Source organism: Canis lupus, chromosome 37, assembly GCF_003254725.2.
Source record: "Canis lupus dingo isolate Sandy chromosome 37, ASM325472v2, whole genome shotgun sequence".
In the NCBI taxonomy this organism is placed as follows: domain Eukaryota; kingdom Metazoa; phylum Chordata; class Mammalia; order Carnivora; family Canidae; genus Canis; species Canis lupus.
Genome location: NC_064279.1, coordinates 9050078 through 9064642, shown reverse-complemented (window position 1 = coordinate 9064642; position 14565 = coordinate 9050078). Strand labels below are relative to the sequence as shown.

At 39.7% G+C, this 14565-nt stretch overlaps 1 protein-coding gene across 6 annotated transcripts in view; it reads left to right on the top strand.

Moving 5' to 3' along the window:
- SATB2 (SATB homeobox 2) overlaps nt 1-14565 on the top strand; it is a 288684-nt gene that overhangs the window by 117738 nt on the left and 156381 nt on the right. For all 6 annotated transcript variants that reach the window (XM_049106485.1, XM_049106488.1, XM_049106487.1 and 3 more), the window contains one exon: nt 11236-11412. In XM_049106485.1, the coding sequence (XP_048962442.1) occupies nt 11236-11412 (177 nt within the window). The remainder of the gene's footprint in view (nt 1-11235; nt 11413-14565) is intronic.

The following is a 14565-nucleotide window of genomic DNA, read 5'->3' as shown; positions in this document are numbered from 1 at the left end:
AGAGTGCTCCCGGAGCAGAGTGGGGCAGAGCCAGGGTCCTCCTGACGCTTGGGCAGAGTCCAGCCTCCAAGGCTCCATTCAGACAAGATGTTGTGCTATAGGTGTGGCAAGTGTGGTGTCAGAGGACTAAACTCCCTTTATTATTGAGGGGGGATAAGAGGAGCAAATTATTCTCTGAAAGTAAGTTTTACATATTTAAGACCCAAGTAAATAAAGACTCTTTACAAGAGTAACTAAGGTAATCCTGATTTTTTTTCCCCTTCTCAAAGGAATCTCCAAGTAACATTCAGCAAAACTCACTCTATTTACAGTCCTGTTCCTGTAGTAAGTTTGAGCCTTAAGCACATTTTTATAGCTGACTTATAAACCCCCCCAAAACTAGAGCTTACCACTGAAGGCCTGCCAATGCTGTCACAAATGGCCATTAGTTACCAAGAGACTTTGAGGAGAATAAAAGCCACACAAAGAGCCGTGACTTTGGCGAGAACCGTTCTGTTGCATGTGTATTTTTTTGCCACCATGGCCAAACTGTCAGCGGCGGGAGGCGACCCGCACGTTCAGGATTGATACGCACGCTCTCCCGTGGAAATGTATAGAATTCCAATTAGCACAGGGTCAGAGTATAAATGTACCTCTTTTCACACTGTTCCAAGTGGTTAGTGGAAAACAAGCTGCAAAGTAATTCCCTTGGCCCCCCAATAAAAAGATTTATAGCAAAATAATTCCCAGCCCCATAATGGGACTGTTGTAGGTTTGTGTTTGATATTTATAAAACTGAAATACAGTCCGTGTACCCAAACTAAACATTTATTGTAAACAAGTTAACTGCCAAGAGCTTATAGTCTGTCAAACATAATTATATTGAAGATTGATGTATAGCTTGAAAGCGGGTTCAAGGGAGACGTTCTCTTTACCCAGGGAGAGCCTCTGAGGTGCAAGTGTCTTCTCCCTTTGATAGAACTCTCCGAGTCCTCTTTCTGGCTGCCAGCCTCTCGGGCATATAATAAACACAGGCTCGCTCTTGGAAAACAGATCACTTTGTCGATCCTGCTTCTGTTAACGAAATAAAGAGATGCATTTCTGTCCACGGGAACTGTTAGGTATCGTTTCTTTCGTCGTCTTCATGTCCCCTCGGGTAGCGATGGGGCGAAGAGGAAGTGGCTCCTCTCTCCACGAGGGGCCGGGCACCCTGGCCACCCTGCGCTCGCCTCGGCTCACCCCAGAAGGAACCCCTTTCTCCTTTAACGCAGAGTTTGAAAAAGAGTCCTAGACTGTCTTTTCTGTTATTTTGTGGTGGATTTAGGAGATTATATCTTTTGGAACTGGCCCTTTGGGGGTGAAACTACATAAATATGCTTGATTTTGTGGCTCAGAAGTTATTCGAGAGTTCAAGAAATTAGGAATCCGGGGAATCCAGAGGTGGAATCGTGGAGATTGAGATGTTTCGTATCTGGGATTACCCCAGATTTAAAAAGGTGCGGGATTCTTTCAGGGTCTTTTGCTTTAATGAAGGTAGAAACTTGTATTATCTATTCAATGGAGATTTATCATCCTTCTTCCCCCACCCTACGTCAGGGGTGGGGGCCCAAATAAATCACTTTAGGCTTTGGTGACACTTTTCAAAGACCGTTAAAAGCGGAATAACGTTCCTCCTGTGGCTGGATGATACCCTTTGGATAACATTAAAGATGAAAATAAGATTTTCAGTGAATTTGTATGTTGTAGCTGAAGGGATGTCTTTAGTTGTTTTTAAATATTAAATTTAATATTCTCTCTTGGAAATTATGTACATCACAAAGGGGATGTCTTAGAATCATAGAGCGAAAAAAATATATGAGTTTTCTCTGTTCTCTTTTTCTTATTTAAGTAATTGGTGTAAATTGCACAGGTACCTATATACTTAAAATGTCTTGTCTGGGAAGTATTCCATCAGTGGGGACCTGAGCTTCCCCAGTCCGTATGCTGGGTTTTATTAACTTCATCTCAGTCACAATAATAATATCCTATGTATTGCGATCCAGAGATCTCGGTGTACCCTTAGGGAACTGCAGAATGCACACTATGATTTTGACTTTCTTGCTCCCTCCTTGTTCTTTTTCTTCTCCTAGTGTCAGCCCTTTCAAGGGCTTGCTTGCTATCACCTATCTGTGGAGGCATTTGTTGGGTACGAGAATGAGGGTGGCTTTTAGTGGTGCTGGCTGCCCGGCTAAGCTTGGCTTTGTGCAATCTGCATTCACTTCACCGTGATGATTTTTACCCATCTATTAGACACCCCTACGTGTTTTGCTGTTTTATCCCTAAACATAGAGAGTAGGATTTCCTTTTGTAAGGAGAAAGCCTTTTATTTTTTACTATAAAAACTTCACCTTTTCAGGTTTTTATTTGATAAAAATCTCTCCACTCTAGTATGATTTCCTTTGGGGCTTTGCACCAGTGTTTGATCTCAATTTTTAATAATTTTGGTGAGTTAAACTCCCCAAAGAAAACATGCTTGTGCTATGAAATATTCCCTCTAGAAATCTGGGTAGTCTTGTCTTATTGAGAGCCGAGTGCTTGATTCCTTTATTAATTTCTTGCTAGTGAACCTCAATACAGTTAACCTTTCCTTAACACTACACTGGAGAAATCAATCAAAGATTTTTTTTTATTTTAATTGTTAAATTAGGTAGAATAACATTTAGGCAAAGCTCAAAACCTGAGGTGATAAAGCAAATGTTAGTATAAAGACAATTTTTATTGACTCTCTTCCTGACTTTTGGGACTCTACATTCCAAATAGCTTTTCCAGGGAGGATAATGAGAATGAGGGGAGCAGCACATACATCTCCACCTAAATGCTATCTGAAAAATTATCTTCTCAGACACCTCTAGAATAAAATTTTATATTACGAGGGACATAAATATGAGTATTAGTAAATTATGGTGTACTTATTTTAACATACCATTGAGTCTCAAGACTATATTAATATATGCATTTATAACCCACTATGAAAAGAACCTCAAAAATTTAGTTTTGACCTAAGGGATACTTAATGTTTGAAGTCCTCTGAGATAATCAAACTTCCATATTCTACTTTTTTCCTAATTTTTTTTTTTTTAATTTCGGGGTCAGTAAACATTTGTCACTCTGATTTAGAAAAGATGTTGCAGTCCTTCAGTGTAGGATGTATAGGACTGCAGATCAGATCTCCAGGGTTTCAGGATGAGTACAGTCACAGAGCACAGTGCTGCTAGCCACTTGAGTCTTACACCCAATAGACTGCGATGCCTTCCTTGAGTCTTACACCAATAGACTGATAAGCCAACAATTTCTGTCAATAGTGGTCACACACCGCCCTGGAGAACATGGAGTGAGGTCCTAAGTCCACTTGTGTGGATTGTTTCTTAGAAAGCCTTTCTTGTGTGCAGATGCTGAATGCAATGCAGTGCAAATCTTTTCTTATATGCTGATGTGATGGGTGATGGGTTTACCTGGGAAGTAACAGGGAAAAAAAGCAGAACTGACATTGCCTACTAATGGTGGTTATTATTAATGTCTAGCTAGAATAGCATTTTGTTAAACTGAACCAAGATTTGTTTTGGACTTGCTATCAGTCAGGCTCAGGGATGGAGCAGGGAGTGAGAGAGTGAAGAAGACTTATCTAAGTCCAGCCCATGTTGGAGAAGGAAAAGGCAGGCTTCTCATTCACTCTAACTGGAGGTTCCTGACATCAGGGAATTGAGTTCCGTGGGATCAGGCTTGCTATGGCCCAGTTCCCAGGTGTAGCTCAGGCTTTTTTGTTTAGATAAGTAGCCACACTGTGCCTCCTGTGTGCCTGTGAAATCCTGTTTTGCAAACTGCCCGGCCAACTTGATCCTGCTACCACACTTCTGTAAATGAGGAGTATTGAGAGACGCGGAGTTTATCCTGCAGCCTTCAGATCTGACTTCAGGTTGAATTGTGATCTCTCAATCTGGGGACAGGCTTGGAAGACCAGAACCCATCTCCTTCCCCTACCACTTTAAGCTCAGTTTGAGCCTTTAGGGTGATAATAAGAGAGGACTAGAGTTCACGAGGCTGCCCCACCCCTGGCCTATTTTTGTTCTTATCTTCCAAAGTTAAGATCTGCCTCAGGGGCTGCTTGGTAGTGTCTGGTTTTACTAGACATGATTCTGAGAATAAAGTATTTCTTGATAATCTTACTTCCCCACCCCACTTCCTAAAGGGAGAGAGGCATCAAGGAGCTTTATTGTTGAAACTTTATTTGGAGATTTAACCTTGAGTTACAAATAACTGGGTCATGGATGAACGTGAAATAAAATTTCTGCATATATGACTTAATATGCCCTTAGAGTAATTATTAAGCAAATTTTACCTTCTCCATCATTGGAGGATTAACTGTGTTCCTCCACCTTTGAACAACACAGCTTGCCCCACCTCTTGCCAGCTCTTGCTTCCTCTTCAGTGAGACTTAAAAAGAAAGCCAACAACAAAGACAAATGAATTAATCCTTTAGAGAATCTTTGTTCACAAGCAAGGGTCAGAGAGAAACTTTGGAAAGTGGGGCAGCTTAGAGGAGCCTAGAGGACCTCTAGTCTACCTGTGGATAGCTCCCTGGCTCCCAGATATTTTTGCTCCCCCACCACGCCAAGACTGGTGAAAACATTTTTTTTATTGCATTACCTGAAATTCCATTAGAAGTTAATGTGGGATACGATGAGTTTCTTTTACAATGAAAATATATCTATCTGGGATGCCTGGGTGGCTTAGCAATTGAGTGTCTGCTGGGGTCTGGGGATCCCAGGTCTGGGGATCGAGTCCTGCGTTGGGCTCCCTGGGAGGAGCCTGCTTCTCCTTCTGCCTATGTTTGCCTCTCTCTCTCTCTCTCTCTCTCTCTCTCTGTCTCTCTCTCTGTCTCTCATGAATAAATAAAAAATAAAAAATCTTAAAAATATATATCTATCTAAGGAGATTAAAGGACTGCTAAACCATTCAAACAGCAAAGTGTAGCATCTTTTTATCTATTAATCTCTTTGGAATTTTTGAGCTCAGACCCTGGGGGAATGGGAGGCTGGAGTGGAATGGTGGAATGTGGAGCCTCTGGTTACTATAGCTCAAGAGGCTGGGTGCCTGGGAGAGGACAGCAGGGGTAGAAAAGAGAGTAAGAAAGACATACTTGATCCATCTTGAAATTTTGCTTGGGACCCGAAGAAGGAGGTAAGGGGCACCGTGTTCTTCCTTTCTGTTACTTGCTGCAGTTTTGGTGCTCAGACTTGCCTTTGTTGTTTTAGGGTGGGAGGAAGCATGTAGAGGCTAATACTAAAGGTTAGTACTGAAGTTACTTCTTGTCTGTGAATGGGGGGGGGGAGGTGTGTGTGTGTGTGAAGAGATGGAGAGAGATGGGGGAGGGGAGGGAGGATGAGGTTTTAGAACAGGTAAATTGTTTTGTTTTTCTAATAAATTGGCAATTAGAAAAGATAGTTGCCACCCCTCGCTCCTTCCTCTCCCAGCCCTCTGGTAGACCCCATGCTCACTCGGTTTACACGGTAGAATTTGTTTCAGTGTTTTAGGGTTCTGTGATTTATTGATTGTGGTGGTTGCTAAGTGTGGTGCTTTACTCCACGCTGAATTTTATACGGAGAGCAGATATGAGAGGCTCTGCCCTAAAGCCTTTGTAATCTTCAATTAGCCCTGGGACCTTCTCAGGTGATAGAACCAGATATACTGCCAGCTTCAGGGAAGGGAGTGGGCCCCGTGGCTGCCTTCCTTCTGAAAATAGACGGTTTCAGGAGCCCTTGGGAAGAGAGGAGGATAAAGGTTGGCCTCCTATCATCTCACACTGGCTACTGTCCTTCAGGGGGCAGGTCTAAGAATGAGGGTGGACCCAGGAGACAAAGGGGTTGGGCTGGAGGCTGGAGCCCACTCTCACCTACACTAGAGCGTGACTCATTATTTGAGCCTTTCCAGAGTGACTAAAGAGCAGGGACTCCTGTGTGCCTAGCTCAGTGCCTCACATGTCAAAAGGTGAATTTACTTCTAAGCAATGCATGTCACTTTTTGGACTTTGCAAGCAGTGAAGGGGCCTTTACTAAAAGGCCAAGCCCTTCGATTTTTATGGGTGTGGGATTCCAAGTGTAGTTATTCATCCCCAAGAAAGCAGCGTGCTTGGGGTTTAGATTGGCTAACCTCAGCAGTTCTACTTGTGCCTCGCTCGGTTTCTTTGAGCATGTTTGTTTCCTCATTTACTGGGTGAGAAGAATAATACCCTCTCATAGAGTAGAGGTGGGGAGAAAGATAAAGGTATGTGTGTATGCTAGAGTACGTAGTGAGTTAGCAGGTGTTACACGAGTGCCAGGTTGTTTTGTGTGACTTGTGGAAAGCAGTATAATCCTATCTTCTAGACCCTCGCTGCTGGACTTTCTCTTTCATCTTTCGATTGTTGAGGTGAGGTATCCAGAGCATTACAGGTCACTTAGGTCACTTTCATGTCGGTGTTGTGGCATTTCCTGAAAGCTGTAATTGTTCTTTAAAATGAAGGGAAGGGAAAAAAAAAATCAAAAACCTTTGCCTTATTAAAGAAGTTGGATTAATATAGTTAGAAATAAAACAATGGCCTGCACTTTGCCTGATGCAGAGAAGATGTCATGTTAGATTTTGGAGTTTAACCAACAGTACATCTGTCCTCAAGTCTCCTAAGATCTGGAACACAGAAGAAAGATAACTGAGGGGCATCCAAGAAATGCTCAAGACAATTGCACAATTGTCTTAGTTATCAGTTTGTGATGACTTTATCCTGTGTCAGAAAAACCATTGTATATGTTGGTGTTGGCAGATTGCTTGGAGCAGCTCTCATAGAAATATAATGAGCCACATGTAGGATTTAAAATTTTCTAGTAGCTTCATTTAAAAGAAGTTAAAGAAACATGAAATTAATTTTGATATTATATTTTACTTAGTGCATCCAAAATATTTTTACTTGCAGGTGATTTTTAAAAATTATTCATGATATATTTACTTTATTTATATTTTGGTATTACATAATTGAAATTGAGTGTGTATTTTACATTTATAGCACATCTCAGTTGAGGACTAGTCACATTTCATGCATTTAGTTGCCACATGTGGCTAGTTACTACCGTATTGGGCAAGCAGTTTTAGAGTATAAAATATGTGTTTTTAAAAGTTTCACCCCTTTGTTTGGGGCACATGGAACACCTTAAGTAATTCAATGATTAGGAGTATCATTTTTATTCTGAAGAACAGATTTTTAGTAAATTTCATGAGCACTGATTATGGACGCTGAAAAAAGTTACTAGTTTCTTATTTTCCTCTGTATTAATGGTATTAATTGACGGTATCAATACTGGTTTTGAAAAAAGAAAAACAAATAGATTGCACTGTTTGACAGCTGCCAGACAGCGTAACTATTTCACAGTGCTTAATCCTCACAACAACTCTGTGATGTAGATACTATTATTTGTGTCTTAGCTGGGAGGAATTTGAGCCCCAGAGAGGTCAAACAAATTATCAAGGTCCTATAATAGGTAAAGAATGACAGCGGCAGGATTTGATCCAGGAGTTGCCTGCTTCCTAACACAGAGCTAGTCACCACCACATTTGACCATCTCGCATTTGTCTCTGTTCCCCTGGCTACTGTGGTGAAGATTAGGTTCCTTTATAATCATACGCACTTCAGAAATAATGTCACAATGAGAATGACAATTTGAGCATTGGAACTAATGACAGTTGGGAAAATGCATTTTTCTAGTGGAAAGAATATCCTGCTTATTTTGCCTCTGTGACAACAGAATTTACCACTCATCTCAATTGTCAGAACAATTCATCTTTAGCAAATGGCTGGGACTGTGTGCCTGTCCTTTAGACGAAACTACCTGCTTAACCTGCCACAATTGTAAAAGGCTTAGCGAGGTTTATAATCAAAGGTTCAAAGTTCCCTACTTGATCATCTGGAAATGGGTCTGTGCTACAATAAAAGAAAAATAATGCCATAAGTTCCAGATTCAGGGCTAGAAAAAGAATTTCTTTTTTCTTCTTGATCATTTCTAAATTTTGTTTAAATACATTTTAGTTTTATATTGTTATTCTTTTATTGGAACTTTTTAATTCTTCCCATTCTTAATTGATTTTTTTGAATTGCTTTTCAAATACTCTCCCTATCTTTTCATTCACTGTCACTTTTTTCTCTTTTCTTTTTTCTCTCTTTGGTCTGGAGAGAGTGAGGGGGAGCAGCCGGGACTAAATGGAATGTCTTTTTTTTTTTGACATATATTTCTACTCATCCTTTTATAGTTTTTTTTCCAGGGATTTGCTGATTTTAAGTTTTTAAAACCTATGCCTTAATTTTCTTCCTCACGCTTGACCCCAACTGTACTGTTTTACCATTTTTCATTTCTCTTGCTATTATTACTAGTAATCACACTTATTTTTCCTCTTCCTTTGTAAAAAGTGTGTTTCATTGAAAAAAATGTCATAATTGCTTAGATCTATGAAATTCTAGTAAAAAGGTACATTTTTCTTTATATAACGACTCTATTTTTTAGTAGCTCATTTATGTGCTTTCAGACTATAAATTCTGTCGTCATACACTTGTGGTTAATATTGTTTTATTTTATAAATGACCTCAAAGTCTTTTTTTTTTTCTTCTTCTTTCTTTCTTTAAAAATAGGTGATGCCTGTGAAGGATGGGTGTTTGCTTTTTGACTGGAAGGAGTTATTGCTCTCATGTGGGATAACTGCTTTCTTTAATTACTGAACTAAAATGTTTAGGAAATATTTTGGTAACTGACTCTTTCAAAACATAAGTTCTTGAATAGTATAGACCCCTTTAATGCCGTATTTCGTATCTCAATCCTTGAACATTTTAATTTTAAAAATTAATAGGGTCTTAGGTTTTTTTTTCAGTTGACCACAGACTTGAGGAAGATTTATGGTTCCTAAGTAATGGATACATGATCACTTATGGAGGCAACTAGATTCATTGAAAGGCCTTATCTGTGATTCCCAGATGTGTGACACTCAGATGTTGACATTAGGAACTGCACATGGATTTTCAGCATTGAAACTTATGTACACATAGGTATTAGTGGTGAGGTAGCTTATGGCACCACTGACTACATGGCCCTAAGTGTGCATACACTGAAATCATTAAAAGTAGAAATCAACCTGCTTCCTTGGACAAAGATCATATACCAGTATGTAAGAGTTAAAAGGTCTAATTAGGGGTTATTCTCTGCTGGTAAGGACTGATGGATAGGTCCTATAAAATGCCATTATGCTTGCTTGGGAAGATTTTTACAACACCTTCAACAGCATTGAGGGAAGGACCCATATCATACTTGCTCTTACCTGTGTCTCTGAAGCCACAGGGGATACCTGGCACACAGTAGGTGTTTGGGAAATAAAAAATGGATAAATGAATGAGCACAAAGATAATTTGGAGGCAATCTAATTTATGTTATTCATTTCACGTCTTACATACATTTGGGAATAAATTGGGCATAAATAAGCAAGCATGCCGGTACTGGTCACAATTAAAAAAAAAATATTTTATAAGGCATCACGTGGCCAGGCAGGCTAAATTACCTCGTTTGTCTAAAACAATCAGTCTGCCTCCACCCTTATTTCCTATTTTCCATAAATCCATACCACAGATAGTATATTTGGCTAACAACCATGATGCTGCCGTATTGTTCTTAAGAGTGAGTACAGAGTCAGTAGTTGTCCCAGGGAATGGTATGGTGTGACTTGTTAGACTGTTGTGCTGGCTTAATAATAATTACCATGATCCTTAATGATAACAATTCTTAATAAGTATTATTATTGTTAATAATGATTATATTTAATAATTACACCCTATACTTATTATCTTTAATAATAATAATTAGCACATGGGAACCAGTTGCACCATTGTATTATCTTTAGAACAAAAACCTACATCTGTGACCTGGTAGTTTGCAGAGTGTCTGCTCCCACCGTCAGCTTTCCAGATCAGAGTGACTCAGGAGGCTTCTAGGGTCTAGGCAGAGGGGAGGGGCTTTTAGAAGAACTCCCCGTGCAGCCTGTGTGTCACAGGCAGAAGCCCATATGCCATTTTCACAGAGCTCTTATTTTTATTGTAAAGTGCCTTCAGCAGTGACCAACTAATTGTCCACCTCCCCTTCATCTCTCCGCTGGCCCGGCCCACCTGTCCTTTATAACTTCTGGTTTTCTTGCACGAAGAGAGAAGACCCAGAACAGATCTTATTCCATAACATACTAATTTGTGTGAATTACATGGGGCAGAGTCCATGTTTATTACTCGTATGTTGGTAAAACTTTGATCTTCTTATGCCTTGGCTATGTTTAGATTTAAATGCCTGTATGACTTTTTTAAAAATAAAAAACAGTTTATAAAAAAATCTTCGGCGAATTAAACATTTTTTAGCTTTTCACACTTTGATACAAAGCAGAGAAATATTTCAGTGACAACAGATTTCAACAGATTTTCAACTAGACTAATTTGCTTTATTCTTTAGGGTAGTTTACTTCTTTTCTCTGAAAACACAAGAGGAGACAATTCCCTTGATAGTGGTAACTGGTGTTGATATGTAAAATAATAATTTAAAAAAAAGGACAAAGTTTTACATTTGGGTGTATATTTTGACATAAGTTAAATGTCAGTTAAGATTTTTGTGAGCACGGTATTTCCAGGCTAATTGATGACCTATTTACCAGGATTTAGAAAGATTAAAAGATGTAAGAGTGACTTTTTAAAAATTCCTATTGACTTTCTTAGACATATTCACATGATAGCTTAGGCCCTGAAATGAAATATGCCTCTCTACTAGGTATCTTACATTTCCAGACAAAAGCAGATCTGATCTGGAAATACTAGTCCTAATTAACAGTTAGTGCTAAAACCGTAGACGTGAAGGATGTACAGGTCTAGAAGGTCACCTCGACCTCAGCTATGTGCCAGCTGTGGAGTGAGGGTCTCAGTCAGGACACCTCTGATTGGCAAACTCCACACTTTAGTGGCTGGAATCCGAGGGCTTCTGCCCTTGTGCAGGGCAATTCTGCTGCAGTTCTGGTAGTAATAAGGAAGGTGGGGGGGCATCCGCCTAAGAGGCTTGCTTGATCTAAAGCATTGTCGATCACAGACGAGTAACTTTTATAACTGCCTCTTCCCTTCTCATCACGGTGACTGAGATTCGCTTTGTAATGTTTGTATTTTGCTCTTGAATTTTGTTTCTGCAGGTTTGATGATTCCTGTCTTTTGTGTGGTGGAGCAGTTGGATGGCTCTCTTGAATATGACAACAGAGAAGAACACGCAGAGTTCGTCCTGGTTCGAAAAGATGTGCTTTTCAGCCAGCTGGTGGAGACGGCGCTCCTGGCCCTGGGGTACTCCCACAGCTCCGCAGCTCAGGCACAAGGTATTAATGTGTGTCCCCTCTCCTCCCCTCGCCTCTGTGTGTCCTGATTTGAGGAAGAATATGTTTCCTGAAACAATTCTCCAAACAAGGGTTGGAGGAGAATGATCACGCTTAACATCTTTTCCAGACAATGAATAGCAGAATGTTTCTTGCAGCATCTTGTTTTCTGGTTGCTTTGGCAAGCATTTGACCAGCACCTCTAGGCCCACCAAAAGAAATATGCATTTTAAAATGCAGTACTCATCATAGGTTCGTTGGTGTTGATGGTTCTGTTATTTTCTCTAAGTAGTTGAAGTAGTGTTCTCAGAGTATGGAGATATTTGGTCCTAACTATCCAAACTTTAATACGTGATTTATAAGCTTTCATTTTCCTACTTTTATTTATTGCTTTGGGCCTGCAGCTTCTGCACTTTACACTCAGCTTTTAATTAAGCAGAAGAAAATGGATGTATTTTACCAAACTTTTGTATCTTTGATAATTGCTCTAATTTCAGAGTAGTCCAGTCAGTAAAATTAAGAAAAAATAAAAAATAAAAAGAAGCAAAACAAAACAACAACAACAACAAAAATCTCAGTGTCTTTGTGATCAATTCATTTTATCTATTTAATTAAATATTGTGTCATTATTCTGTGTGAATTGTACAGTACTGGGGAGCCCATTGTTATTTCACTCTGAAGCATTAGCCATTGTTCTTTCATGGCAAGGAGTTGACAAAACAAATATCCCCTAAACCTTGAAAAATGAAAAAAAAATTTTTTGACCCAGTGGAATGATTATTATCGTATTTTAGCTGTAGTGATTGAATTGTATAGTTTATGATAATGATTACAACCAAGGGAGGGAAATATGTGACTTCCTGGTCTTGTTTTATCTATTAATTTTCTATATTACTATTCTTATTTAACATTTGTATATGTACCACAGATTTTTGCAATGTTTTTTATAAGTCCCTCATTATATAAATCCTGTCAGTCAGAGCCTCCATTTATTCAGATAAGAAAACTGTGAGAGATTAAGCAATAAATACAAAGTTACAAATATGGTGACCAAAGACATGGAATTTAATATCCAAGCCCTTGACTCTGATTCTGTAAGCAGTTCATCACCATCTTAAAAAGGTTTTAAGTTTTTTAATCAGATTTTAATTCCATCGAGAGAGCAACCCATCTGAAACCAGGGGTTGGGAATATTTTCCCAGGGCAGGTAGTACACCATGGATCATCATGAGTCCAAGCGGGGTCTGAATCCGAGTGCTTGGCCTGTCGGGTGCAGTAATAACAGCTGAACTGTTAAGTCCACTGCTTTCAAAGTAGTGTGATAAAGGATGATTCATTTCCTTTCTCTGACGACTTTCTTGTGTAAGGGATTCAAGATTTGATCCCGAGCAAATTGCATACTGGGCACCATTGCTTTTATTTTATGCTATGTGCCTAAATGAAATAAAAGAAACCCCCCTCTTCCCCCCATAAACTTTTCATGCCATTTTAGGGATATTTTTTCATGAATGTAAAGGTCATTGTATCCCACTGCTTGCATCCTGGTGTGCCAGCTTCCTGTTTGACAGGGCTATCCATCTCAGTTAGCACGGCTGCTCAACGCGCCGTGAGCTCACATGTGGAGCACAGAGCACTAAGTGGCCAAGATTTGATTCTTGGCACATGCTCAGGGAAGGGGCTCTCAGGAAATTTGCACTAGGGAGCCACACTGTTCCATTCAGTGGTGTGGACTGAGAGTTCTACCCACCAAGGTGAGATAGATACACTAGCAAGGGGTATGGTCTACAGTGGAGGATTAGACAGGAGAAAAGTCACAAGCAAATATTTGCTTCCCCAAAGTTTTTGAAAACCGTGGTTAGAAAATACTGAATATTACACTTGAAAAAGTTGAATCGACATTCTGAAGGTACTCTAGCTCACAGTTAATACTTTATTTTGTGGGTAAACAAAGGTTTTAGCACTAGGTCCTGTACTATAATTTCAGAGGGGGAAAAATTGCAGTTTGTTTAGTTTTAAATTAGGCTGATCTCTGTTTTGGGTAAATGGAAAAACTTGGAATTGTTTGTATTGAAATGAACGTGTTAGATCTTTGTTGTCATTTGGATCATCAAATATAGGCAATTTGCTGCGTATTTATTACAGACCAAACAATGTATGATAAGACTGGTCATTTGTGTGCTGGGCAAGCATCAGAGTGCGAGAAAGCTAGAAAAGGAGGTAGAACAAAATATGACCGCGCAAAGTCCGGAGTTTGTATGGGTCTAGTTTTGTTTTGTTTCGTTTTGTTTTGATTTTGTTTGTTCATTGTTTAGGTAATTCTCCCAAGGTGAGAACGTCATTGGGTGACCTAGCAAATCTATTTGCAGCAGAGAAACAGCATTTCTGAACCCTCTTCTTCCTGTGTTGGAAAAGTTGGGCAGAACTAAACTGCAAGGAGAGTGGGTTGCTTGAGCCTATTTTATTTATTTTTTAAAAAACATTTATTTATTATTTTAGAGAGAGGGAGAAAAAGAGAGCACAAGCATGCGAGAGTGGGGTGGCGGGGAGGGGCAGAGGAAGAGGGAAGGAGAGAATCCTAAGCAGGCTCCGTGCTCAGGGTGGAACCCCATGTGGGGCTCCATCTCTCAACCCTGAGATCATGACCTGAGCTGAAATCAAGAGTTGGGCGTTTAACTGACCGAGCCACCCCGGCACCTTAGCCTATTTTAAAAATTGAGGCTCTTGAAACATGATTTTTTATCTTGATGTGACATAAAAAGCTTCAATAATTGAATTGGATGGTACTCAAATTGCCCCAGAAAGAGAAAATATATTAGCAGCGTCATTATTTTGAAGTGATACTCAGGTCCTGATGACAAGGTAGGGCCCTTGTGCTTTTCTGAGTGTGGAGTAGTCCATTCCTTTTTTGAGAGGGCATTCCCTTCCAGTGAGCTTAAGAGACTTCAGTAAGAGAATATTTGTTTCTAAAGGATGTTAGAAATTCCACTAAAATGGAGTTCAGTGATTTCCAACAGCAACCCCCCCCCCCCCACCACCACTTTACAATAACCTGTATTTGAAGCCACATACTGGGACTCAAAAAAGATTAGGGCAAAAGATAAATTGATAGGCACAGTGCTTCTAACTGACCCAAACCCTCCATTTCCCAGGACATAT